The 13,645-nt window shown below is 45.8% G+C and overlaps 1 protein-coding gene across 1 annotated transcript in view; it reads right to left on the bottom strand.

The window, feature by feature from the left end:
- LOC108938700 (ATP-binding cassette sub-family A member 1) overlaps positions 1 to 13,645 on the bottom strand; it is a 115,390-nt gene that overhangs the window by 89,212 nt on the left and 12,533 nt on the right. The window contains 4 exon segments of the mRNA XM_029251896.1: positions 114 to 319; positions 2,873 to 3,070; positions 5,433 to 5,549; positions 7,281 to 7,420. Coding sequence (XP_029107729.1) covers positions 114 to 319; positions 2,873 to 3,070; positions 5,433 to 5,549; positions 7,281 to 7,420 — 661 coding nt within the window.

Here is a 13,645-nt window from a genome sequence, read left to right as displayed (position 1 = left end):
CTCCGGCAAGTCTGATTTCCAGCAGATGTACTTAGACTTTTGGTTGGTACTGTATATGCGGAGTTCTTGTCATAACAGCAGCTGGAAATCCAGTCCTACAGATTTAAACTTACCTGTCCTTAATTTTATTGGACCTCTCAACTTCCTCAATGTCCATTCTTATTTTGTATTTTATGAAAGGAGGAGGGAGGCTTGCTTGAGGGTCAATGTCCAGGAAAACAATTCCTGCCCAAAACCTGTTCTCCTCGATGAGTTTCCTGGATCTCTCCACCAGGTGGCCTTCGCTGGGCACAGGTTCAAACTTGTCCAGGTCAAGGCACTGTAATACATGAGAGAGACCTTTCAAAGATGTGGTTGGAGAGACTGTACTTCACAGAGGTACGCTGTTCATCAGGCGTATGAGAGAACTTCAGTTTAAAGTACTGGATGCTTTTGTGATGCCTTTCTTTTGTCATGGTTTTCAGCCCTGTCCCGCACGCTGATCTGCCCTGCAGTGCCGTACCTGGAATAACCGCATCCGACAAGCCAACTTCTCTGCAGCTAAAACCAAATCAATAGCCCAGTTCCTTTCATTATCATCTATAGCTGCGTGTCACCTGGCAGAACGGCGTGACTCTAAATGATTATAAATCTCCTGTAAGTCTGTAAATCTGACCTCGGAGCAATTAGTATCATACAAGGGAGCTGCATCCAGTCAAATTCTCATCTGCCGTGCACAGGGACTCCGAGGTTCTCTCACGATCAATTATTCCAGCAGCCACTGTTTACTAATTGTTTATTTTCAGAATCCAAACAGGAAGAACAAAACACCTAAAACCCCTTTTCACACTTAAGAGAAAAGACCTGCTCGGCCACTTGTCCCGAATCGAGAAAAGTTTATCTTCCCCATTTGCGAGAGCTCCTAATTGTGGAAAACCAGAGAAAAAAATGTAGTCATTCTCATGTTACAAACAGTAGAGGATTTTTTTTTTTTTTTTAAACATGCATCTTACATTCTATTTTTAGTTTTGTTTTCTTCACTTCACTTTTCATCTATAGCCTAAAATTTCCAGGTATTGTGGAGAAAATGTAGCCTCTGTTTACCCTCTAAGGAAAAAAGATGCCAGTAAAAGCACTGAAACTGAATAGGAGACTGGGATAGATACTCTTAATTTCATTCATTTCCACAGTGTTTACAGCTCCTGTCTGGGGTTCCTGAGTGCCCCTGATCAATAAAATGAAGAACATGCTATGTCTGTGGGATGTATCCATCAACAATCAGCAATAAATGAGAGTTTGTGGAGAGTAGTTATTTTTGTCATTCATTTTGAAATTAGCTTGTTTCATTTAATTAAACTACATTTACTTTTAACGTAGCTGAAAGCAAGTAAAAAACAAAGTATTTTTTATATTTGTTATAGATCTAGCAGAGATTTTTACAGTTTAATCCATAAACAAATAAAGGAATGTCTGAATGTGATCTAATGGTGAAAAGGAATTTGGAGTTACAAACAAAAAAATTGCGAACAGTCCTCTTGTCCCAGATGTGTTTGTAAGTCGAGGGGTCCGCATTCAAAGTTTAATCTGATCTGCATTGAAGGAAATGCACAATTGCTTCAGCGAATGTCCTTATCTCACTCACACGGAGGCCAAAGCACACAGTGAGTTGTCGCAGCTCTCAGTCCACCCATGTCGAGTGTACAGTTTGTTCGACACTCGGATAGGCTGTCTGCAGCGGGGGCAGGGGGGTCATTTGTCTCCAGCCACGTATGACTTATTAATCCCATCTCAACAGGGCCACAGCCCGGGAAGCAAGGGCATCCAGAAAAGCAGGAGGATGGAGAATCGTGGAGATTAAGGCTGGCGAGGAGAAGAAAAGGCACGGAGCCGCCCCCCGTGTTTAGGACCCCTGCACTGTCTGCTGGGTCTGACAGCCACCCCCGAGGCAAAGAGCCACCACTGCTCCGACCAGCAGCTCTTCATTAACTGCTGGACCTCATCCAACACTGCCCATCACAGCCAGCGGAGCATCGCTCATCATGTGCTGGTGGAGCCCATCGCCGGGAGCTCATTACACACTGCCTTCTGTGTCGGGGTCACAGCGCCCAACGGTACCATGCGGTCGGCACGTCTCTCAACCACGGAACAATAAACCAAGGAAGAAGTGTAGTGCGAGTGAACATGTCATACTTACATTCAGGTCAGCTGCGACAAACTGTAAATAATGAATAGCAGCAAACCCTGGAATCCATGAGACACTTCATAGTTATTAGTTCATTAATTATTCTTTCATTTAGCTGGTGCTCTTCTACAAAGCCACTTACACTGATTTACCAGCATATACAGCACAGTCATTTTTTCTGGACCAATTAAAGGGACCACAACAATTGGTGGGGTTTGAACGCAGGTCCTTCAACTGCAAGGGGGTGAGCAGTTCTAACCACTACACCACCTGCTGCTCCACAAGAGCTCCCACAGCTAAGAGGCAGTTCAGCTGAGGATGAGTGCAGTGATCAGGATTTCATACCCCCTGAAGCACAGACATCACAGCACTCCTCTATTAGATGGCAGTAAAGGCCCCCCGTGGATCTGAGCTTCGACCCATCGACTTGGCTCCGCTGACTGAGGTCACAGAGAAGAAGATGTGGGCACTAATGAGTACGTTGGGCAGGACACCGGGGGGCAGAACCCTGGGTCCGGGGCACTGGTGGGCTGCAAGCAAACTGTCAAGGGCACTGAGAGATCTGAGGGGGGCGCCACATCCATAATGGGCTCCCATCATGCACTGCAAAGGCCACGCCGGACAGCACCGGTGAAACACTGAGCCACCGGGTCAAAGACCTTGGATTGGAGAAGTGCACTGAGATGTAAAGAGGGGCGCGGGGTGACGCACCGTCACAAACTGTGCCAGCATCCGCAGCACTTGATCGGTGTCGTTGAGGGCGTCCCGCCAGTCGTAGTTCGGCATGCCGGGGGGGCGCTCCTCAGGAGGGCCATTGTACAGGAAGTGGGCCAGTGTCTCCGCCGTCCACTTTGTTCCGCTCAGCTGCTGGTTCAGGGCGGCGGCAAACACGGGGTTTCCCAGCAGCGCCTGCAGTGGAACGCAGAGAGGTGTGTGAGTGTGTGCGCGCACGCATCCATTTAAACATTGTCCCCTTCAAGCCGTGACTCACCAGCCCCAGGAAAATCCCCATCCCTTTCCTTCACCCTCCACCTATGAGCAGCTTCAAGCTAGATGGCGCTGCTGTACTTCAGCTCGCATTGATTAGCAGCCCCCCCAACACCCACACACCCACCCATCCACACACACACACACCCACCCACCCCCCCCCCCACACACACACACACACACACACACACACACACACACACATACGCACACCCACACAAACGGATGCACTTGGACACGCATGTATACACACACACAATCCCAGAGCGACTCATCCCATTACTCAAGTCCCCCCTCCAAGCTTCTTCTCCTCTTTCTACCGTCCTACTATGTCTGCTAGTAGGCCGAAGAGAGAGAGGACCCATAAACAGGAGACACACCCAGCGTGGTTAACGTAACGATACCAGAGTCTGAATGCACATTGTCCTTCCGTGGACTGTTTGAAACGGAAAGGACGGCCATCCCAAAGAGGACACGATGCTTCGCCTGGAGGTGTGTGTGCAGTCTTGTGTGTGTGCTTCCAGCTGTGCCTGATCTGTTACAGTTGTGTTGGTTACAATTACTGGTTTTTGTGAGTTCTCTAAAATGAAAGGGCAAACTTCAGCATTAGTGTCAGTGTTACCGCTGACAGGTCCTGCTGTTTTGCATATTAGTTGTGTTTATTCTAAGGGCTGCTGGCATCTCACCTCCGGCTGTCATACCCTTGAGCAAGGTACTTACCCTAAATTGCTCCAGTAAAATGACTCAGCTTTATAAATAGGTAAATAATTGTAAGTCGCTTTGGAGAAAAGAGTTAGCTAAATGAATAAATGCAAATGTGAGCAGCGTCACAGTGCTTTCTGCTGACCCTCGAGCGGATGTATCCCCTGCAGGGACACAGAGCAGGCTGAGGCAATCGGGAAGGCAGAAGGTGCATCTCCAAGTCAAATCACAGCTCTTGTCTCATTGTGCAGTAACTGGCAGCACAGCGATCGTTTGCGGTCTCGGCCTGAACTCCAGCTGGTTCTCCCCACCCGGTTCTGCCCCATCTCTCGCCTCTGGGGTCCGTACTGGTCTATCTGAAACCCATCACATCATCGTGTCTGTCCTACGCCAGTCCGCTGGCCACATAGCTCAGTTCCCTCTCCAACAGCAGCGCCGCAGAGAGGTTTTGGCTAAATACCTGGCTGAACAAGAGACCTTCCGGGAGACGGAAACCAGCAACCTACTGGTATCAAACCCAGCCCCTTCAGCACAGCACCACTGCTGACCGACTTTGAGAGGGAAGATTATTTTCACCGTAGCTGATAAAATGCAGAGCCATGTGGCATGGTCAGTATTCACGAATTTTCCGGTCAGTGCACGCGATTGGTTGAGGGGTCCTGCCTGGCAGCCAGAGAACCAACCAGGAGAGCGAGTGGGCGGGGCAGACACACCCCCTCCATTCTAGGTTAATCCTCCCACGAGCGCTGGGGTGAGAGCGATCCCGTACTTAGCAGTAATTACTTTCTCATATCCCCCGGCTAGCACCCCCGCCGCCACATGGGAGGCCGCCTCAGTCAAGAACACGTGTCCTGGTATCTGAATCACGCCGATGAGCCCGTGTGCGGCACATGCAGAAAAATGGAGCTTTTCGAAGGTGCTGTATCGTCTACAGAGCACATCCCCATCCTCAGAGCCTCGTGATAAATTGCACATGTGAACAGCGGGTCTTGGCTCAACTTGCCCAAAGAGTACATATAAAACGATAATTATAGTTGTTTAGAATAATTGTAATTATAGTTTGTAATAGCCGGTGGAGATAATTAGACTGAACGGTCCGACATCAGACACCTACATGGACCCTTTTTATCGCAAAGAGATTAATCTTCGTAACCCAGCTGCATTTAGAATCACAGCAGTGAAGAAACCGATGGGCTTGTGGGGGGGGGGGGCATTAAAATTGCAGGGGTCTGTGCTGACGGGGCTGCAGGGTGCGATGTGGCCTAGGAGGGAACGTGTTTAAGGGCAGAGACCTGAAAGTCATCAGTTCAAGCTCCTGAGAGGGTCCTGTTATTGTTTTTATCTAGCTACAGGTTCAAAAAAAACAGCTGCAGTACAAAGTACATACAGAAAAGGCAAAGTTCCAGAGTTACAGAAAGGAAAATCTACTGTACATAATAATAATAATAATAATAATAATAATAATAATAATTTGACTGGACACATACACCATCCTGGTAAATGCCATTTCAACACTCAACTCAGGTTACTGCTGCAACACATCAGCATGTCCGCAGAACCCAGAGCGCGTCCCTCTTTTTACCCGTAAGGAGTCCATGTGGTGGCTGTCCTGCAGGAAATCCCACAGCTTTGGACTCTGTCTTTCCCACATGTCCAGCAGCTCGTTGAACAAACCCAACGCCTGGAACGTGGCGTTCGCCTGGGAAAGAGAAGTACAAGTTTGATTTGCAGAAAACACACTTGAATTTCACTCACATGCCGCTGCGTGTTACTCCTTAAAAATGCTGTAGTCTAAATGGTGGTGTTATCATATTTATTCATATATCTGACACTTTGCTCCGACGTTGCTAAGAGTGTGAGGCTTGTACACTGAGCTACTTACACTGATTCACCCATTTATAGAGCTGGGTAATTTTTACTGTTCAGGGTAAGTAGCTGGATCAAGGAAACTAGAGCAAGAAGCGGGATTCAAACCCAGGTACTACAACTTGTACTGTTTCCCCACTCTGGACAAATGGACATAATCATAGACAGGTCTGCGCTAGTAATAAATCACTGCAGTTATGAATATATTCCTAGAAATACACTTTCTATAGGTCATCGATCGGTCGCCCTTTTCCTGTAGGCGTTTGGATCGGTTCAGGTGTCGATGACCTTTGTTTGAACACGAGTCCATTGATAATGACCAGTGGGACAAAGAAGGAAGTTCCTGCACTCTGCTCTGCACATGCACACTTTCCATAATTATTATATTGAGTGAAACGCAATCAGGAGAGAGATAAAGAGCTCAATTCCATGTCAACTTCAAAAAGTAAATCTCATAAGAAAAATATATTAGAGAGCTGTGCGAGCAAACACAAGTGCTTTGATGTTCTCCTCTCGCCGTTCGACGCCCTTATCTACACTCCTCACATGTGCGCTGCCGAACCAGGAGACGACGCCGTTTGCCGAGTTCTTGCCGGAAGGATACAATCCCGCCCGGCCCACAGCATCCGGCAGGAACAGCAATGCTTCTCGCACCTTGGAGGGTGTAGGAGGCCACCGAGAAGATGGTCCGACGAGAACATCCTGGAGCTTAGCTGTTTGCCGGGGACGGCGTCCCTCTGCCGTCCTTGGCCCTTTACTGTATGCCGTTGCTGCCCTTTTCTCTGGCCAGACAGTTTGGAGCGTCTTCATTTCCCCTCCCCACTTATTATCATAGTGGCCTACATATTTTAAATAAATTTATGAAAAATACATGATTGAATATTTGCACGAGCGAAGTTCAGAAGCTTCCCAAAGTGCGGTGTACCCGATGCGCCGCGTCCCGCGCGGGTTTTTCACGGCGGAGAGCGACGGCGTTCCGTCATCTCTTGTTCACACGACAAAGACGCAATTGACTTGTGATGCGTCTCAGCATGGGGATCAATACTCATGAGTCCGTTCTGGCATTTTGCAGCGTTTATGAAGGTGTGACATGGAGTTCAATGTCTTCTTGACAATCACGCTCCAAGACGTCAGCGAAACATTCACCTTGAGCACAGCATCCCCCCCCATGACTCATCCTTCACGACATCCACACAACCCAGCTACCTATCTATCGGTGTATCTATTTATTAATCATTCTAAATACATACCTGCCTACCCATCTAGCGACCTAGCAACCTACCTACCTACCCACCTATATATCTATATCTCTGGGTTTCAGCAGGAATAGAACAAAAGGTAATTTACTAGGTCCTCACATATGGCCCAGCTCCTGCTCTCCAGGGTGTCATTGAAATTGCACTTCTCACTTGTGCCAGTAATGTGGATCTGTGTGTCGTACGGATGTGTGGGCTGAGCCAAGTGAGGGTGTGTTATAGCGTTTCAATAAGTATGAATGCTTGCGACTGTACGAACTCAAGTACGTGTGTTTAAGCACACGCGTGGGTGTGTGTGTGTTCCTTACCTCCTTTATGATTATCCGTGTTGCTGGAGTGTCTGGTGTGTAGACCACCTTCCCCTGCAGCAGGGGGCGAAATGTCTTCCACACATAGCGGAGTGCGGGAACATTCTGCAGGGAAGCATTAAGGACCTGGCAGAAGGCAGCTGTGTGTGTGTGTGGGGGGGGGGGGGGGGCGGGAGGTGTGAAAATAAAAAAGATAAAAATTAAAAAAAAAAAAAAAACAATAAATTAAATAAATGAAACATCTGAGCCTCATAAAGGAGATTAATTATACATTGTTAGTCAAAAACAATAATAAAAATCAGCTACTAAATGTTAAAGGCTTAAAACACACTTTAAATATAATAGTATTAAAATAACGCACTCAGATCTGGGCTCCTGTGAGCTCCAAAGAGAAGGAATTATTTAAAGCATAAAAGGGGGAGGGGGGCAAACTTTTAGTGCTGAGTGTAGAGCAGACTTTATTATCTTAGCAGATTTTGGAGGAAACTTAAAAAAACTTATTTGTGAAGAACCCGTACTGGACAAGAGACAATAAGCAAAGTGTCGGTCAGTGAGAAATAATATTGCCTCCAATAACAGTGGGAAGCCAATATCCTCACATGGTCCTCTGTTCTACCACTGCAGCACTAAAGCTTTAAGAACAAAGAACAGAAATGTTCAGTAGAAACTATACTTTGATAAGAATAACCAAAGGACGGAAGAACTTTAAATGCCCTATATCACACAGGCCATATGTCACGACTCCGAGCAGCGAAATTAGAATAAATGGTAATGCAATAAAAAATTAAATAACAGTCATTGTAAAAACTGGTAAGTGAGTCATATAACAGCTCAGAGAAGATAATACCCTGGACATTCAGGGCGAGAATATTCAGATTAATCTCTCCACTGAAAGAATATTACTAAGAGGATAATGTGTAAAACAAAGAGCTGCGATAATTAACTATTAATGTGACAACAAATCAGCTCATTTCTGCCGTAACACAGTTAGTTGGGTTTCTGTAGTGCTCGAGTTCCACCCACCACACTCCTCTGTTACCCAACAGGAAGGTTCTTAACCTCAGCTGTCCAACAGTTGCATTTATTTATTTCGCTTCTTAATGAGCTACTTGTTCATAGACAAACACATTTTTCAGATTTTTCCTTTTCCCCCCGACGTGCCCTTATATGAGGACTGTACCATTCCGCGGGAACTGCAGGCACCGTCTCACTATGCATGCGCCGTTATCTAAATAAACGTGCTTTAATGGGCCTAATCTGTTCCGTGAAAGTTTTAATAGCATTTTCTTCCCTTATCTGGTTTATAAAATTTCCGTCTGCGGCGCAGGGATCGCGCACCGTGTTTACACTCCCACTTGATAGATGGCGCTAAAGAGCACCCAAGCTTATCTGGAGCGTGGGACCACATTCATTCGACTCCCTTCCACGGTGTTTACAGCTTATGTCTGGTGTTCCTGAGAGTCAGTGTTAATGAGAAGATAAAGAACGCAGCACCTGCTTAGACGATGAATCGGTGAGCAATCTGCAGTGAGTAGGAGTGCGTGGGGGAGAAGGCGTTATTTTATTCATGTCAGTTTTCATTTTATTGTTACTTAATCCTAATTGAAATACCTTCTCCTTAAAGAGTACTTTTATCTACTATTGCTACGATCTATTCGAACCTAAACAGTAAAGAAATGGAGGGACTGCTGTCGCCTTTTTATTGACTGTGACTCAGCAGTAAAAGTGACTTTGGGGTTATGTACAAAATGAGTTACAAACACAATTCCCGTACCAGTGTACTTGTAAAGAGGGTGCGGTGGTGCAGTGGGTTTGGGCTGCGCCTGCTCTCCGGTGGGTCTGGGGTTCGAGTCACGCTTTGGGTGCTTTGTGATGGACTGGCGTCCTGTCCTAGGTGTGTCCCCTCTCCCTCCAACCTTATGCCCTGTGTTGCTAGGTTAGGCTCCGGCTTGTCACGACTCCATATGGGACAAGTGGCTTCAGCCAATGTGTGTGTATTTGTAAAGTGAGTCTGAGTGTTGCGCTAAGGAACTGACCACACAAGAGTTACGCACCACCATAGTGTGTCTGCTCGATGATGAGAAACATGAGGCTGAAATGAAGTTTCGCTCAGAACCTGACCTGCCCAAGGCACGTTGGACTTAGTGCAATCCACAAAATTATTTATCAACCCAGACAAGACTGAGGACGGGTCACTGAGGCATTTGGGAACGACTCATAAAACTCTCATGTACAGTGTGCAAGCCCAACATTCAGAGAACAGAGCCTTACAAAATGCCTTACGCAGTTTCCAAAGGAAGGACATGGCTGCAGTTCGGGAACGAGAAAACACACATTCGCTGCTGAGATTTTTTTTAGAATAAAAAGCTGCAGATGATTTTTCTTAAAGACAGATAATACAATTTTTTTTTGTTGGCTGACACCGTTTCTGGATTATTTCTGCACAGGCTAAGAAAATCACATTTGAGATGTTGTGTCTAAGGGTAGCAGTGCGCCGTATCTGCTCTGTCTTTCTCCTATTTTCACAACAATATTAGAAGTTCCTCGATCCATAACTGCATTATTGATCACCTGCTGCTCTTCCAGACTGTACACGCAGGTCTCCCCCATGTGAACTAATGAATGACACCTTCAAACCAGATGAGTGCAGTGCAGACATGTCCAGGACCTGGGTGGGAGAGATCCCCCAAGTGTGGTCCACACAGTCCACCTCTGGATCTTGGCAATAGACTCAGGATGAGGGACGCTAGGAACGGACAAACGATGCATCTCTCTATCAGCATCAGCATCGCCTCCTCACTTTAATCATGGGCGCTTTGTTCTGTCTGAGCCCCCCGTTAAAAAACAGATCCACTGCGGTCACATGGTGTCTCATTGGAGTAAGACAGACCATTACAATACGTGTCCCCCACTTCACCAACACACACATGCTGCACGGGTGGAAACATCCACTGAACAAATGCCACAGTATTACACCTGCCCTACAACAGCTGCTCCATCAAGGTGTACAGGTGGGTTCCCTTCACTCAGGAGTGAACTTTGAATTACAACGGACTGACTGTCCACTGCAGTACTTTTTCATTCATTTATGCATTTATTTATCGCTTACTTCTCTGCTGAAATTCACGTTGTAAGCGTCAGCACCTCACACAGGTGAATGTTTTAGCGAATGGGCCCCCAGGGGCCTCAGGTTCCTGACACAAGCGCAACTCTTCAGGCCCGGACCACCCATTGGTGCTTCGGGGTGGGACAACACTCGGTCCAGCTGGACAGCGGTCACAAATCACACGTGGCAGAAAAACGATGCTCAGGGCGAAAAGGCTTCACTCTAATGAAATAACCTGGCAGATAGTTTGCAATTAATATGTTTTCATGGTAATTAGAAGGCAATTATTTGGTTGCCCGACCTACAAAAAGCCATTTGTTTCTCGACTTATTTTTGTCATTAAATACACAGAGGGAGCACATAAATATAGATTTTGGAAGCATGAAGGTAACAAGCATCCTTCACCCAGCGAAACAGGTTGAGAGAAAACAAAACACACCGTGTGTGTTCATTAGCGGCGCTTCGCTGTGAGATGGGGCCCCGTGTCCCCAGCAGACAGACGGCGGTAAACAACAGATGGCAGCGGACCAGCGCAAGTGAGACACCTCACACATAAACAGTGATACATCTTTGTCACAAGAATAAAGTCTGCTTTTTTTCTTCTTCAAGCCAGTGCTCTGTTCCATTATTCTTAAATGAAGACACAAATCTAATAAATATACTGAATTTAATTTCTGAATTCTTTGAAATGCCGTCACATGTTTCAAATACAATATAGATGCTGTGAGCGGTTTTTAAAGCTGCATTTACACATCCCGGAGGAGCCACGCAATCTTTAATGTCTCTGCGGTTTTATGTTTGTCTTGCGGATTTATACAAACAGGCTTTTGAAAATATACTGTACATACACGCTAAATGGAGAGGTCCACGGAGCCACAGGAAAACTGACAAAATAATGTGACAGAAGTGATGAAATGTGGTTTCTCTTCCATGCTCAAGTTAAAATAGTTGTGGCAATATTTTGTACCAGTAGATGTCTATTGGTGTCCTTTTTTCATGTGACGAATTCTTAGCATCATTTGAAAATAATGGACTTACTCCAGCAATGTTCCACAAATTGGGGGGAAAAAAAAAAACTGTTATGGTTATGTAATCAATGTGTAGCTTAAAACCCAATTTGGAATCCAAAATAACCCTGTGATTTTTCGCTTCGCACTTGATGTCAAATTTCCTCATCATTTTCTTTACATATTTTAGGATCCAGTATTAAAAATTTCCTCATCATTTTCTTTACATATTTTAGGATCCAGTATTAAAAATTCAGTCCTATCCTGATGTAAGAAAGTTGTTAGTCATCCGGTTTAAAATGTTAAAGAGCATACAAGTATTTTGAGATCACTGGGGAAAACTGACATCATATTGATGGAGTGAAAAGAAGTGACCCCAGGACAGAGCCCTGCGGGACTCCAGAAGCAAAAAGAGGTTCCTCAGGCACTCAGTCACCTGTCTGCCTTTCCAAACACGGGTACAAATGTTGCTGAAGTGCACCAAAAAGACCAGCACAATTTGAAGGACACAGAATTAAAAGATTAACCATTTTTGTACTTAGAATTTGGGGCAAAAATAAACTTCAGTTTCCTCAAGATAAGTTTTGGACAAGTAATTTAGCCATTTGCAAACTAGTTTTTCCAGAGGTTTATTGGGTTAATATAGGTTAGAATTATGTATACACTACAGGTGGTCCCCGACTTACGATGGGGTTGCATTTCGCAAAACCCGTCTTAAGTCAAAAACATCCTAAGTGAAAAATGTATTTAATACACCTAACCTACCAAACATCATAGCTCAGCATACGTTCGATGGCCATTATGGGCTTGCCGCCTTCATGCTGGGCAATTATCTTGATTTACTCCTCAAGAGTAATTGCCCTCCTCTTCTTCTCACCAGTAGCAGCAGACACAGGAGAGCGTTTCTGTGACATTATGGATGCACGAAACACAACGTAGATACAGGGGGCTATCTGTATAGCGACTACGTGACAGACTGGGAGATGCAGATCGCTGCCGCTGCCCAGCATCACGAGAGAGTATGGCACCGCATATCACTTGCCCGGGGAAAAAAAAAAAAAATCAAAATTCAAAATTCGAAGTATGGTTTCTACTGAATGTCTATTGGCAGCTCACCATCGTAAAGTCGAAAAATCGTAAGCTGACCCATCGTAAGTCGAGGAGCATCTGTATAGTTATATATATAGTTCTTAAAAAAATATATCAGAAAACTAACAAATATTAACGCTCTATAAAAAGGTCACAGGAAACATACAAAGGACCTACAAAATACACTTGTCATATCAGTTCCACTGGACAGGTTATGTACGGAATAAATTAATTAGAAAACATTTAAAATTTTTCATTGGCTCAGAAGAGAATGTGCATTGACTATTATGACAAATGTGACTGACTGTTAAACCCTGCTGTGAAATAACACAGGGGCAAGTTGGGCCTCTCATGTCTCATTTCAGAGGAAAATAAATGAAGGCCACATATGGACTCACACGTGTGGACTCGTTGACACACGCGCTCCTCTTTGACAAAGTTCCGAAGCGCCTCATGTTGCGTGGGACCTAACAACCCCACACACGTGGCTCTTTGGAAAAAGGAGAAAACTCAGCCAAGTCCGCCTTGCTTCTGCGATGCCGCTGCACTAATAAGGGTTTCGAACCCTGCCTCACATGTTGACCTGGCAGATGGAAGACATGGCAACCGAACAGGGTGTTGTGTGGGGTTCTAGGCCCCAGGAAATAATCAATCATTATTTATACAATGCCTCTCCATGTGACTAAGAATGTGAGGAGAGTACACTGGGCTACACTGATTTATGTATTTACAGAACAGGGGCATTTTTACTGTATTAGTTCAGGGCAAGTACCTGGATCAAGGAAATTACAGTAGCAGGGGGATTCAAACATGGGCTCTTCGAATGGATGGAAGCAAATCTGACAAGTGCACCCCCTGGGGGGTTACATTGAACACACACACACACACATTTTCAGAACCGCTTGTCCCATACGGGGTCACGGGGAACCGGAGCCTACCCGGCAACACAGGGCGTAAGGCCGGAGGGGACACACCCAGGACAGGACGCCAGTTCGTCGCAAGGCACCCCAAGCAGGACTCGAACCCCAGACCCACTGGAGAGCAGGACCTGGTCCAACCCACTGCGCCACCGCACCCCATCGAAAGTAAAATATGAGTAAAGACAGTGTACAAGGGGGGCGTGCCCCTACCCAGGACAGATATTGCACGCATGCAAACACAAA

Source organism: Scleropages formosus, chromosome 5 (assembly GCF_900964775.1).
Source record: "Scleropages formosus chromosome 5, fSclFor1.1, whole genome shotgun sequence".
Lineage (NCBI taxonomy): Eukaryota > Metazoa > Chordata > Actinopteri > Osteoglossiformes > Osteoglossidae > Scleropages > Scleropages formosus.
This window is presented reverse-complemented; position numbering and strand designations above follow the sequence as displayed.